The following is a 15,307-nucleotide window of genomic DNA, read 5'->3' as shown; positions in this document are numbered from 1 at the left end:
ACGACAATCAAGACTCCCGTTGATTTATTTTTAACCTAAACCTTTTGATTTCTTTTTTTTCTCTAATTTTTATTTAATTGAATTCATTTAATTATTTTAGAAATAGTTTTTAGATCTCCTCCTTAAACTTTATTATTATTTTTTATAAATAAGTCATTTATAGTTATTTCAATTGATCCTTAAATTCTGTAACCTTTGCATTTAAAGATTCTAAACTTTAATTTTTGTTCAGATTATTTAACTTCATTAATTTTGTAAATAGATATTTAAGTTGTAAATCTTAAATTTTATGTTTTTTATAAAGTCGTGAAAATTTGTTACTTTAAGATCATTTTCAGACCAAACAAACAATAATGTTAGGCAGTGACATGCAAGAACTAATGTCACTACTCGAAAAACAATCAATTGTAAGACATACATTTCCAACTAAATGAAGTGTAGAAAGAGCAATTTTCACTTCTCAAATAAGCTCCTCATCAAATTCAAGAGTGTATATAATTTAATTAAGAGTTGAAATAAATTTTGATAAAAGAAACTCATTTTTCTTTTAGAACTTACACTTTCACAATATTAGATTTCGAATATATTAAAAGATCATTTTCAATAGCATTCAAACCATTTTTTTATGGCTACAATCCCTAAAATCTCCTTATAGAAATCAACATTCAAGGAATAGAAAAAATTCTACCATTCCTAAAATTATCAATCATAAAAACAAGGATGAAGATCAAATATGTATATGTGAATAAATAATTATAATTACATTGACTAATTATAATTACGTTGATGACGTGCTCATTTTTTCTTAAAATATATAAATAATTTTGTCAATAGAAATGATCTTCTGGTCTTCCAATAAAAAAAATCAGTCCTTTTTAAACAAAAATTAGTTTCTCAATTCATTAAAAAATAATTACTTCAATTAATAGATATATAAAATTTGTTGATAATGTTGTAAATCAAATTATCGATAAAAATTAATTGCAAAGATTCTTAAGATGCTTTACTTATATTCTTTTTTGGACTGATTTTTATATAAACATTGTCAAATAAATCAAACTTCATGCAAAAAAACTTTCATGTCTTTATTTCCTAGTTCCTCAAGCCTTCAAACTTATTGAAATAGATGCCTCTAGTGACATTGTCAAATAAATACTATATAATAAAAAAAAATATTATTGCATATAATTCTAAGCATTGAAATCTTGCACAACAAAAATATTTCACTATTATAGAAGATTTAGCAATTGTTCATTATGTTTTAAAATTTCAACCAAATTTACTAAATTCAAAGTTTTATTTTATCCATGTTGATTGTAAAGAAGCAAAAAATATATTACAAAAAAATGCTTAAAATTTAATATTAAAAAAGTTTACAAGATAACAAGTTATTTAAGTATTTTTTTTATTTTAAAATTAAATATCTCAAATTTAATATTAAAATTATACTCACGCACATCTAGATTTTCAAAGTGCTCAGTCCAGCACATTTTGATAAAAATCTTGTAATATCTTTCGAATCCGCGTGGGAGGAAGTCTGGTATTAAAAACTTTTGAAGTCACATATATATGTAATTGATTGATCGTATACATACAAGTCGTATATAATTCATTTTCAAAAATAGTTTTTTTTTAAAATAAAAAATAATTTTTAAAAAAAACCCTTTTTAAAATTAGAAATAAACATACTCGACCATCCTTAAAATTGTAAATTTGTATTCTTTTCTTTTTAATTATCCAAAAATAAAGTATAGTTTCATTTTTGTAGTTAACAGCAAAATATAATTTTCAGAAAGGTTGTTTTAAGCTAAGCGAGAAGAAATATATATAAAAAAGGATTATAGTCAATCTTGGCTTTTAATAGATTTGACTATTTGAGTTTCTCCACAATAACCTAGAGCCGCCAATCTTAAAATAGTCTTACTTACAATATATAGCAAATACCTTTCAGAAGAAGAAAGAGTCGTGTAAGACTTGACACTTTTGTATGATTCATAACTGTATATAAATATTTTTTTTTTCAACTGTTGAATTATAATTACTTATTATTTATGTTAAATATTTAAAAATCAAATGATCATAAAAATATCATTAAATAAATTTTTATGTTTATATTTTTAAAATGAAACATTGACATATATCCATAAAATACCAAGACTTTTAAATTAATACTAAAGTAACTTATTTGATATTTAGTAATGTAAGCGATCACACGCGACTTTAAAAATTTGAAGTAGAAAAAAACCATTCTTTATTTTTATTAGAAATAAAAATCTATTATTTAAGAAATAAATTATTCTTAGAGTTAATTTTATTTCACATCTAGCTACACATATATTTTTAAATTAATTTTTTTTAAAAATAATATGTGAATTACATTTTTTTGCTATAATGATTTTACTTTTTATTCATATTTTTTTATTTCGTTTTAAATTTTAGAAATTAAAATTGTCATTTAATTTTTTTATACTTTGTATAAATTTTTATGTTTTTTTTGTAAATCTCTGTTTTATGTTTATAAAATCATATTAATATTTTTATTTTTAATTTAAAATTTATTCTTAAGAGTCTTTTCTCTTAAATGTATGATTATTAAAATATTTTAATTATTAATATTTAATTTATAAATTTTGTAAAATTAAACGATAAAAGTATTATTTTAAAATAAATTATATTTAAAAATTATTTAATTTTATTAAAATTATATTATTTAAATACATAATATTTGTAGCTATAGAATTAAGTTACAATAATATTTTTAAAATAATTTAAAAATATTATTGAATTATTGTTTAAAATAATTTTACTATATATATATAATTACTTTTAAAAAGATATATTTTTAATTATTAAATTATATATATTTATTTTACAATAAAATATCTTTATATTTCACAACTACCAAACTAGTTTAACTAAAAAAGAGATTATGAGCTCTAGATATTTTCATATAACATATTCTTCCGGCTTCATATATCAACCCATATATTATACTGGTATTTTCAACTGAGGATTATTCAATGACGAATGTTAATACTATACGTTTTCTAATGTATTTTTGCACATGCTTTTTTAATTAGTTAAATTTTAAAAAGTATTTAAAGCAATTTTTAAAAAAAATAATCAATTTATAAAATAAACATTTTAAATCTTTAAAAATAAACTATTCATAAATAATATGGCTAATATTTTTTCAAATTTAATATAGAAGAATGAGGTCAGTACGCCTTGACTTCTCAAATTCAATTTTTGGATCATCACCAATCTTTTGAAAAATGTCTCGTGTCAACGTGAAGAATGCACACTCTTCATATGACCAAAGAATGGTAATCTGGATTGACGTCAATATAACTGACTACAAAACTGTTATTATAATTAACCACACGCTAACAACAACAACAATAATAATAATATTATTAATTATTGATTTTTAAGCCAAAAGGTAACTTTTAGCAAGTGATAATTTCAATTAACTTTTTAATTTTAGTAAAAAGTAAGGCCTTTATATTAGGATCAAAATAACTTCATATTTGGTTATGGACTTATGGTTTACAAATTGATTATCCAAAAAATAATTTTATTGATACCGCTGTTATATGACTCTATACACAAGCTATTATTTGAAATAACATGGAAGTACGTACAAGTCAAAGTAATAAAATTTAATAATTCTTTAAAGGGTTAAAATGAATTTTGAAAGAAGGAGGAGAAGGAAATAATAATAACAATAATAAAGAGATATAAATATAAACACTTTACTTACAGGTCTCAGAATTTTACCAGTGTATTTGACTCTACAAAAAGTTTAAGTGAAAAGTATGGTCTTTGTTGAAGATCCTGGTTGAAGATGCTCTTAAACCATGCCAAAAAATGATTTGTTAGGAGGTCATGTCCACTCGATTCTTGGGCTATGATAAATTGTTTGGTATACTACATACATATTGAGAAAATCAAACCCTAATTTCAGGATGAAATCAAGTTTAAGGCCTTAAAAGGAGGCTATAAGAGTAGTTGTGTATTAATATATTTTGGTTTACTTTTTCCCGATGACACATTTTTCTTTATTAGACTACAATACTAGGGGTTACCGAAAGTGGCACCCCTCCCTTTTCTTTCCTTTCCTGGAGCTTTTGTTTTATAATTTTTGTTTTAAATTTTTCCTTTATTACACTACAATCAGCCAGTTATCAAATTTTTAAAATTTCAATTGATTTTAATTTCAATTTTAATTAGTTTTAAACATTACTTTTTCTTATGATAGAAATTGAGATAAAATTATTTTAAAATGGAGTTGCAAATAATTTCATTTCTATTTTAATCAACCATATTTTATTTTAAAATTTACATATTAAAAAAAGGAAAGAAAGCTCATAATAACTAGGCTAAACAAGTTCTTGTATCTTGTTTCTTTTACGTGGTAAGACTTTGATTTTCTTTTTTCATGGTATTTTTTATCAGTTTTTTTCCCTTTTCTTCTTAGTTTTTGTTCAGAGTTTAGTATCTATTTTGAAAGAACACTAAATCACTCAATACACTCTTCAATAAGTGTAAACTACATTTACTTTAAATCTTATGCATGCACTATCGTTGTTTTTACTTTATAAGCGGAGACAAATATTGATTTTCTTTCTCATAAGAAAAACGATGACATTTTGGATGTATAACATATGATATGATATATTGGGAATATGAGGTTGCATAGTTAGCACGCATGCAGTGTGGTGTTGTCGCGCGTATTGATGGCCTTAAACTATAACAAGGAATTATAGGGTGAGCTGAGCAAGCTTTCAAAGATCATTTCATTCATACTCTTGCGAGGAATCATGCCGATATGAATAATATTATTTCAATAAAAGAATCCACCAAAATAGACAATATCACACATATATAATTGTCACATTACGAGTAATAATGATTCGTAAGAAATTTATTTTTTATTAAAAACAGAATCAGGTTGCCAAGGTTACAGAATAAAATCACTTGTCTTCATTTTTTTACCTTTAATTTTATATTTCTCTTGTAAAAGAATGACATGTTATCAAAAATTAAATTATCACTTTGATGTACTATTTTTGTTCTATTTTATCTGTTTACTTTATCAATTTTTTCCAGTTTATTTATTGATTTACAAAATTGAAATCACGTTAAGTATAACTTTCTCAATTATATTCTTAATCACCTAGTAACTCTTAAACAGTAATAATTTACTATCACACTAGAACGAGAAATAAGAGTAAAATATATAAAGAGGACAAAAGAAAATTTATAAATAATTTTACAGAAAATAAGAATGTTATTACCCTTTTGTTTCTTTATCTATCATTTTTGAACAAATTTTATTTTATTTATCTGTCAAACTTTTAAAATTTTAAAATAATATTATTTATTTTATTATTTATATCCTTAAAATAAAAATAAAAAAGGTAAATATTTAACAATAGAGATAATTAAAGGGTATAATAAGAATTGAGATGATAACTTTAATAAAAATGAGAAAATTAAATTTATTTTTTTATTTGTGTCAAAATTTTAAAGTGACAGATAAAAATAAATATAGGGAGTATTTATTATTTGTCCAAGAAGGCAAAATACATACAAATTAAGAAATATAGCTAATATTTTTATTTTTGTGAAAATTATTCTTAACCTTTTCCTATTATACATTTCAGGTATATTACATCATTTTTCTTAACAGTAGAACACTTATTAACGCATGAGAATTAACATAAGGGTATAACAAAGAAACACATAATTATTATTTCTTTAGACTTATAGGTCAATAAATAAATAAAAATAATTGTAATGTTCTAAATTTTATTTATATTGTTTCTTTCTTATTTTATATTTTATTTGAATAGTTTTGTTTCTCTCAAATTATATATTTATTGTAGAATATCAAGAAAGCACTAATTTATTTATTTTTACTAATACCCTTATAAATTAAAGAGTAGTTCTTATCAATTAACTAATATAATAATTTTAAATTTTTATTAGTCCTAAATTTTAATATTAAGGTTGAGCAACTAAAATTTTTTTAGTAAAAGTTAAATAAATATATTTTCTACATTGAGAATATAAAACCATAATAAATATGTTTTTTAATAAAATGTTTTTTCTTTAAATACTAAAAATTAGCCGTAGGAACTAAAGCTAATAAAATTATAACTTCAATAATATTACTTTATAAATAATTTTTACCGATTAACTGTTATAATTTTTTTTTGGTAGAGGGATTAACTATTATAATCACTCCAGTGCTTTTATTATAATAATTAAAAAAAATAAATTATCTTGAGATGCATGTGTTAATATTGACTACCATTTAAAATAACTTAGAAAGAGTAATACCCTACAAAAATAAAAAGAAATAAAAGCAGTATTATTAATTTTTAGCTGAGGTATTACTCTTTAATTGGATAAATATAATTTTAAAAAAAAAAGACGGGTGATTTGAACATCCAAGAATGGCAAAATACTAGCCTGCTTCTCAACTGCATGCAAGTGCTCAGAATTCAGAGATGAAAACTATGATCCCCTCCTATTACTCTCATCAAAACCACTGCCCCCTTGATCAAAAACCCAAGAAGAATCATGACCTCCATCAACCCATTGATCATCAGGCACAACAGTCTTAGAGGTTGACATTGGCATCGCTGATGACGATGAAGACAAGAAAAAAGGTGGTTGTGAGGACCCATAAAGAAAGGGCTCATTGTGATGATGATGATGATAGTAAAGACCCGAAGCAGCACGTTGAAGATCATCATCATCCCTACTACACAGCACTTGTGCATACTGCATCAGGTTTGGGAACCCTTCTTCTGACAATGGCATTGGAAGAGTAGCAGGTTGTTGACTTTGATCACCAACATGCGGTGGAAGAGAAGCAGATTGTGAAGAAACAGAAGCATTAATAGCGGTTGATGAATCCGTTGGTAAAGCTGCGAGTTCAGGAAAATTGAGCTTGGCTTTGTTTCCTTTGAACTTCAATGCAGCCGCATCATAAGCAGCAGCTGCAGCTTCTGCCGTGTCAAACGTGCCAAGCCACACTCTTGCCGCTTTTTTAGGGTCTCTTATTTCTGCTGCCCATTTGCCCCATGGTCTTTGTCTAACTCCTCTATAGTGTTTTTTCCTTTCATTGTTACCTTCAAATTTGAAATATTAATGCTTCAGGTTAGCATATATAGACTACATATACAGTATAAACTATTTTATTTTGGTTGAGCTTATTTTAAAGAAATAATAATTTATATTTTTAGTAGTTTTTTAAAAGAATTTTTAAAAAAAATTTGAAACATGAAATTTGTCTAAGTTGTAAATAAACACATTTGCAAAACTAGTGTGTAGAGATAAGGCCAATTGTTTCAATTGCACACTGAATGTGGTAAATTGATGTATAGTCAACATCGTCAACAAGATAGACAAAAATATTAACAATACAAAATTGAGACGGTACCTGACAACAAATAACGATAATATTGAGGGCAGACAATGGAAATGTGTCATTTCAAATCGGATTGGCAGATCGAGAATTCGAGATAATTGTGCATATGCACCAACAAGTGCAGATTTTTGTGAGGAAAAAAACAAATATGATAGAAACTAACTTTTTGCTGCTTTTCTTTACTTTCCCATTAAGAAAGAAGATGTATCACGCTAGTTGCACTCAGGTTATTGGTGAAAATATCTTTATGACTATGTTCGAATAGAAACACAGTGGTGAACCTTTATTCAGACACCTTATATTTGAATTTAAAAAAATGAATAAAATTAAATTTCTGAGATCCTAATTCAAGATATATAATTGAGAGGAATATAGAGTAGCATAGTTGGTGATAATAAAAATTAAGAATAATAGGAAGGGGATGAGAATCAACCTGGTAATAATAGTTTACCTTGATGTATAGGCTGAGGTGGATCTTGGCTATTAATAAATTGGGAAGTGTTTATTTGCCCAGGTGAGACTGGGAAGAGAGAGCTATTGTTGGTGCTCATAAGATGTGAAAAGGGTGATGCACAAGATTGTGCATTTTGAGATGGTGTTGGATGAATAGTAAAGTTGAAAATTTCTTTTTTCTCTTCTGATGCATGATCAGAAGGAAGAGACCTCTTCCCTTGCCTTCGATCCACCTTGTTCAACTCTCTCTAATTGGCTCTTCTGTTCTTGAATTTATACACCTTCTTTGTGGCCCTGCTTAAGATAGGTGATGAGTTTCCACCAACACCTTGATATATAAAAGCAGATCTAAGATTTCCAAGACAAGAAGATCAGTGGTTTGATGAAGAATGAATCCAAGATCAAAAGAGGGGATTCTGTTTGCTTGCTTCATCTTTTAAATAAGAAAGTGAGTACCAAAAAAAAAAAAAAAAAGCATAATGAAAGAAAAGAACAAGATAACATGGGCTTGCTTGTAGGGTTTCCCATTACTATGTGCTAAAGTCATGTTTGTCCCTTGGAGATTTTTGGGGTGCCAAAAAATATGAAAATAAATGAATTATTAATGTTAATCCTATATTTGGGCAGAAAGGATATAGCATATTTTAGTAGGTGCAACCCAGTTAGGAAAACAAAAGTAGGTTTGGCATATGTAGGTTTAACATGTGGCTATGTGCTGCCAGTGGCTTTCTTGGTATTCTACCTCATTACGATTGTATTGTATATATATATTTTACTTATTACTTATTTTGAGCGCAGAAAGAGATGTGGGGTACAATACATTGAATTTGTATCGTTTTCTGTTTTCTGGATACTTCTGCATTTTGGGTTCCAATAGTCTTTGTTTCATTCATCCATAGTTTAATTGAGATATATGCAAAATATATAATTGAAACAATAAATATTTTCTTTACAATAAAAATATTCATAAATACATACAAGTATAAAATATAAATTTGAATATTATTTAAAGAGAGGGGTTCATCGCTTATTATAATTTAAATAAAAATTATATAAATTAAATTAGAAATGTATAAATATGCATAATTGATAATTAATCAAAATTTAATTAATTTAAGAAATAAAATATGAATTTAATAATAACTTGTAAATATTTTATTATGCTTGATATTGAGTAAAATATTAAATATTAATCTATTTTAATTAAAACATACATGACGCAAAATATTAATTATCAAATTTATAATTAGGAAAAAACCACCACGAATGGCATTTTAATTTATTACAAAATTTTCAAAACTTTAATAATAGATCACTAGTCTTGTCAATAAGTTAAAACGGCATGAGCTGGCATATTAATTAAGAATTTTTTTTTTATTAATTATAGTCAAGAAAGTGAATAAATACCTAATAAAAAGTTAACAATAAATCGTCCATAACATTAAGGTTAACATGGGCACCTCGGAAGAGCAGAGTCACCGAAAAATTATTAAAAGCAAGAATATCACAAATCATAACTACAAAATCAAAAGACTAAATAAATATATTAATTGCTTCCTAGTTAACGATCAGGATATATTTTATTCAGATCATTGACAACATGTATAAATAGTTTAAAGTGAATTAATGTGTGAAACTAAATTACTGTATAAAAATGAGAAATTTTCAAATAAATTATACTTTTTCAAATTTTAAAATATAATTCAGTTTATTTTAATTTAATTTTTTAACAGAAATAATTAATTAATAATTAACGACTCAATGTTTTTCCTCCCTTTGTAATTTTCACTGACATGTAACTATGTTTAAACATTTTATTGCTTATTTTTAAAATTTAAAAATATATTTTTAAAAAACATTAAGCCCAACCCGTATTATATAAACAATTAATAACAGGAAAATTTTAGTAAAATAATATTTATTATACTTTTATAAATTTAATATATATATATATATATATATATATATAATTCTATTTATGATGATTAAACTTAATCCTTAAGGATGATGTAATAAAAATCTATAATATTAAGCTTGCAAAGACAATAGAAAAAAGAAATTAAAACTAGATATCGATGACTTAGTCTTATAATGCTCAATCATATTCAAATTAAATTAAAACATGAAGAGAGAGCTTTATAAAAAAAAAAGTATAAAACATTTAGGTATCCTTTAAAAATAAAACATAATTCACTCTTAATATTAATCTTTCTTAACTTGTACTTGAATTAGTTAGGTCAAACAAAAAATAAAATTACCTTTATGATAATATACTGTTATAATAAATAGAAAAAAAATGTTATAATAATCAATGGATTAAAGCCTCAAGAATGTTAGTATTGAAATTCACTTTAAAGAGGCTATTCATTTTATTTTATTTTCTCTAATGAACAATATTTTTCTTTAATTCAGTCAATTCTACGTTTTTTAAATGAGTGTAGGTCTATTAGTTTATTAGTTTATTTTGTGTTTTTAGAGAATCCAGTTAGTGTATTGATTATTTAGTTCAGATGGCACATAATTTATAAGATGACTTTTCTGTTTTATATCAAACTCCATTTTTTCCCCTGAACTTTTAATAAATTTCTTATTTTGTAGTTTTGCTTGTTGTTGTAGAGCTTATTAATCCTATTTAATATATATAAAAAAAACTATTATAATAAGAATACCTATTATTTATGTATGGTCTAATAAATTTACTCTTATGTTTTACATAATAATGACTAATATAAAAAATTAAAATGTTAGTTAGAAAACTGGATAAGCCCCTGCAGCATATATACCAACTGCATTAGTTTAATCTTTTACTATTTGATTGTCTATCAATTTGTATTCGCGCGCACCTCATTTTTAAAAAATACGCGTTTAAATGAAAATTTTAATCACTATATCATTGGTAAAAATATTATAAGAGTTAATCCTTTATAAGAAAAAAGAGTATTTTAAGAAAGTGATGCTAAAACAAAACATCTAAATGAACGAAAACTACAATTTTTCTAATGGGTCTTCAAAATAAACAAATTAATAATACTAATATTTTATTAAAAATTATAGCATTTAATAATATAATGCAATAAATTTTATAGCAGGTTGTGATTTTTAATAAAAGTTATTGTTTATAAAATTTTATTGTATTATTTTCCGTATATGTTAGAAAAACAAAATAATCTCTAAAAATATCTTTTTTAAAAATCAATTATTTTAAAATAATGTTACTATTATAATGTTACTAATGATAAATTGGTTAGTTATTGAGAGTTGGTGACTCTTTTAACAACCGTTTTAAAAGTTATATCATTTTATTAGTATGGTATTTTTTTTTTCTTATTCTTTGTTAACTAATAAATATTTTAATTTTTTTTGTTAAATACCAACGTTTTATTAAAGATAAAAAAAACATACAGATACTCTAATCCATTACATCTCTAACGAGAATTAAATATACATGTTAAGAGATTATTATCCAATTTACATACATAATTGAGCTTTTTAAATGTTTTACGATGAGTCACTTTCAAAAATGATACTTAATAGAATCAATAATTTTAGTTACATTTAATATATTGTTATTAAAGAGAATATTATTCATTTGAAGCCAAATTGTTCATATTACTGCAAATCAGCTCCCTTCTATTCCTTTTTTCCACATCGAATTCCACACATACTAAATAATGTTTAATGCAAATTTTTAGGTAAGCATACACTGACAGCAAAACTTTCAAACATCATGTACCATAATCTCATAGAAGTACCACAGTGCTATAAAAAAAATTGCAATACATTCTCATCTTTAGTATCAAAAAACCTACAAGCTTATGAAGAAATCGTCATTTCACCATTTGGTTAAATTTTTTCACACTAGAATTGCATTAAGCAATAGACGTCACATAAATACCACTACTTTTTTCGGTGCAGTAATCTTTCAAAATTTGCATAATACTTGCACTAGACATTGCTCTAAACCGCTACTTGCAATGAAGTAATTATTTTAATTTGTCATGTCTCATTTTACTCTATTATTGATTTAATAATTTCTTTATTAAATATTAGTAATATAATTGATGATAAAAATTTAATAAAAAATTAAAATATACTCTTTTTGTTTCACATAATTTAAGAAAACTAATTAATATTATAGTTTATATAAATTTTATTGCTTAATTTTCAAAATTTTTTTAGTTAATTAATTTTTCTCTTTAATAAATTGTAAATGTTACGGATATAATAAGAAAAACAAGTAATAAATAATTTTTTGAACTTCTAACAACTTTTTTTTTTAAATGATGACATAAAAAGATAAGGAAATAGGAGATTACCATTACCCAATCACGAAATCATTAGAGCTTTGAAAAGTTTATTGAACATTAACTTGGACACTAAATATACTGAAAAAATATAAAAATATTATAATTTAAAATTAAATTTTTAAAATTTTAATGTAATTATTGAATGCAATAAATAATTTTATAATATTATCGCACAAGTACAGTTACTAAAAATTTATATCAAGATAAAATTTATAAAACACAGAAATCACACTGCAATATGAAAAAGATGACTTAATGATGTTGAATAATTTTAAATGAAGCATTCAATTTAGGTTGTCAAAAGTTTATAAAGTAAATGATCATATCATTTTGATTAAACAAATGTCAAACAAAAGATCAAATAAGAAAATGTTATCATGTGTTCTTCACCAAATAGACTTCATAAAACTTATTATACACCTTTTGTTAATATGATTACCATAAATAAATTTACATGTATTATTCATGAAAGATACAAAAGCTAAATTAAATTAAAATAAATTACATATATTTATTTAACTTTCCGAGAATTTTCTTTTATTAATATTATTCATATCAATAAAATTTAAATATTTTTAATGAATATAAAAAATTAAATTAAATTATTTTTATTAAAATATTATTTTATCAAATTTGTAAAGATAAATTTATATTTAAAAAATAATAAATGGATTAATTTTTATTTTTTCTCAATTATATATATACATATTTATGTTAAATAAAATAAGTATGTTTTTTTTTTAAAATCATGTTTCTTTTTGCATTTTTTGAAAAAAATTTAAAAAATGACATGTAAATAAAATAAATCATGAAAAGCTAACGGAAATAATACAATTTTGCATTAGGTTGTATACATTGAATTTTGTATATATGTTCATACGTTTGATGACTTAATCTTTATTGTTTTTAATATTTTTCTGGACTTCAGTGTGACTATCTGTCATTTTAATTTCTCAAGACATTATTTAGATAGATATTTAAAATATATTATAAAGGAACAGATTTAATATATACACTCTAATTTTTTACCAGTTAATATATATATATATATATATATATATATATATATATATATATATATATATACTCATTACATAATTTTTAATTCTATGGTTTCTACTCCAGTCTATTTTTATTTATTTCAACCTTTTCTTTCTTAGTTTATATATGTATATTTTTTTTTTATCTTTAAACAGCCTATTTTTTATGTTCCAAAAATTTATTATTTAATTAAAAAATATCATAATATGTTTATTAAATTGTTATCAATAAATAATATAAATATTATTGTGCATTGAACGAGTACGTATTTAAGATGTATAAAAGTAAGTATTATAAATTTATCCCTTTAATAAATTTATTTGATTTGATTTATAATTTAGGGTTCGTTTATAAAATTTTGTTAATAATTTATAAAAATAAACTTATCATTTATATATCTATATATAATTTATTTAAATAATTTTTAAAATATTTTATTAAAATAAACTATTTTAAACTTATTATAAATATATTTTATACCTAAATTTATGTATAGGAGATAATTTTGAAAAATTATTAAATAACTACTTCATTAAATTGTATATAATATATACCTTTAATCGGAATTGCATGTGACTTTAAATTCTGAAGGTCTCAAATATTATGTTAGTCAACAATCCATATTATGATTCGAGGGATAAAGTGCGGCAAAAGTCAAACAAGTGGATTTTTTTGTCTTACCAGTGGATTAAAAAGTTTGACCAACTTAGATATTTTCTGTATCAACTTTTGTTTAATAGTTGTTGTAAGGATATATAAATGATCTATCGATAAGTAACGCGTACAAGTATTTTAAGCTCTAAATATCGTTTCTTAATTGGTCATATTTCTTATTTATAAATTTTAATGTTCTCAAATTTCTTTAAAATTCATGTTTCTTTTTACTTGTTAATTATCTATCCCAGACCTTTTAAGATCCAATAATAATATAATAATATATTTATTTATTTATTATCTTCAATAATCATATAACTAATAGTAAGAAAGTATTTAAATTTTAATAAATTTGTTAATCTAATAATTGATTGTTGAAATAATTTATTTTATACTTTCATTAAATTATTTTTAATCGGTCAATTAATTAAAATTACGTATATTGAGATTGCTAATTTCTAATATATCATATAAAACATACTTTTTTTAATAAAAAGTATAAATTATATTTAATTGATAAAATAAATAGTTCACAATATATGAAGATTTAATGATTTTAAATTACTTATGTGATGTATATGTTACAAAGCATAAAATGAATACATAAAATATGAATAAAAATATCTATTATACGGGCACAAATGTAACAATTGCAATTTTCTCTATGAAAATCTGTAAAAACACTTTCACTAGAATCCCTTTTTTTTTTTTGTTTACTATGCTAGTAGTTTGCGGGAGAAATAGAGATAGAGATAAGGAGTGACGATTAGGGTTTCTTTGAAAGGTGTCTTGAATTTAAGTATCTTATGCTTTATTTATAAGTGTGAGATTGTTAATGTTAGAATTTTTTTTAATCTATTATATAATTTCCATTTACGCAATAACCATTATGAAATTACCCTTTTCCTTTATAATCTTGAATTACGTTGCTCTCACAACACAATATATGGTTCTCATATAATTAAGGGTTTAGAGAGCACTAACCTGAATCTATTGTTCTTTGATGTTGCCTCTCTCTTTGATATCGTTGATCCCTTGGTATTTTTTCCAACTCTTCCTTCCTCTTTCAGTTTCTCTCGGATGGTTGAGAGAAATTTCCTTTCTTGTATTTACCGTGAGCTCACTCAGAGACCGTGAGAGTGAAAAATAGATAATGCCGTAACCCCATTTGGTAATCGCTCTTTAATTTATATGAAGGGAGAGGGAAGGGTTTCCTTATAATTGTATTTACAATTATACCCTTAATGATTCTATATTTTATATTTAACCACCATCACATTAAATCATTAATTAGAGTCATGTTATAAGTTACATAGGCCATTATAATAAGATTATTAAAATAATCTAACAATCTCTCACTTGGCCTATGTGACGACTTAAAGATTCAATGAACTGTAAGTGTGCATAT

At 23.6% G+C, this 15,307-nt stretch overlaps 1 protein-coding gene across 2 annotated transcripts; it reads right to left on the bottom strand.

Annotated features, from left to right (window-relative positions):
* Positions 1–6,230: 6,230 nt before the first annotated feature.
* Positions 6,231–8,557, bottom strand: LOC113867913 (ethylene-responsive transcription factor ERF113-like). 2 transcript variants are annotated; one of them, XM_027503423.1, is made up of 2 exons: positions 7,896–8,351; positions 6,231–7,145 (listed from the first exon to the last, which is right to left on the bottom strand). In XM_027503423.1, the coding sequence occupies exons 1-2, from the start codon at positions 7,993–7,995 to the stop codon at positions 6,526–6,528; spliced, it is 720 nt and encodes a 239-aa protein (XP_027359224.1). In that variant the 5' UTR covers positions 7,996–8,351; the 3' UTR covers positions 6,231–6,525. The 2 variants fall into 2 exon arrangements, with proteins under 2 accessions (XP_027359224.1, XP_027359222.1); XM_027503421.1 differs by having other exon boundaries at positions 6,394–7,145; positions 7,878–8,557.
* Positions 8,558–15,307: the final 6,750 nt, after the last annotated feature.

Source organism: Abrus precatorius, unplaced genomic scaffold (assembly GCF_003935025.1).
Source record: "Abrus precatorius isolate BTA unplaced genomic scaffold, Abrus_2018 Scaffold5, whole genome shotgun sequence".
Taxonomy (NCBI): Eukaryota; Viridiplantae; Streptophyta; class Magnoliopsida; order Fabales; family Fabaceae; genus Abrus; species Abrus precatorius.
Note: the sequence above shows the minus strand (reverse complement) of the source record. Positions and strands in the feature narration are given on the sequence as shown.

What these genes read in the sequence shown, in the direction of transcription:
- LOC113867913 (XM_027503421.1), bottom strand. Translation starts at nt 7,995, where the DNA reads ATGAGCACCAACAATAGCTCTCTCTTCCCAGTCTCACCTGGGCAAATA. An exon ending in AGGTAAACTATTATTACCAG is followed by an intron (nt 7,146 to 7,877) that starts GTTGATTCTCAT and finishes TCAAATTTGAAG; the next exon opens with GTAACAATGAAAGGAAAAAA.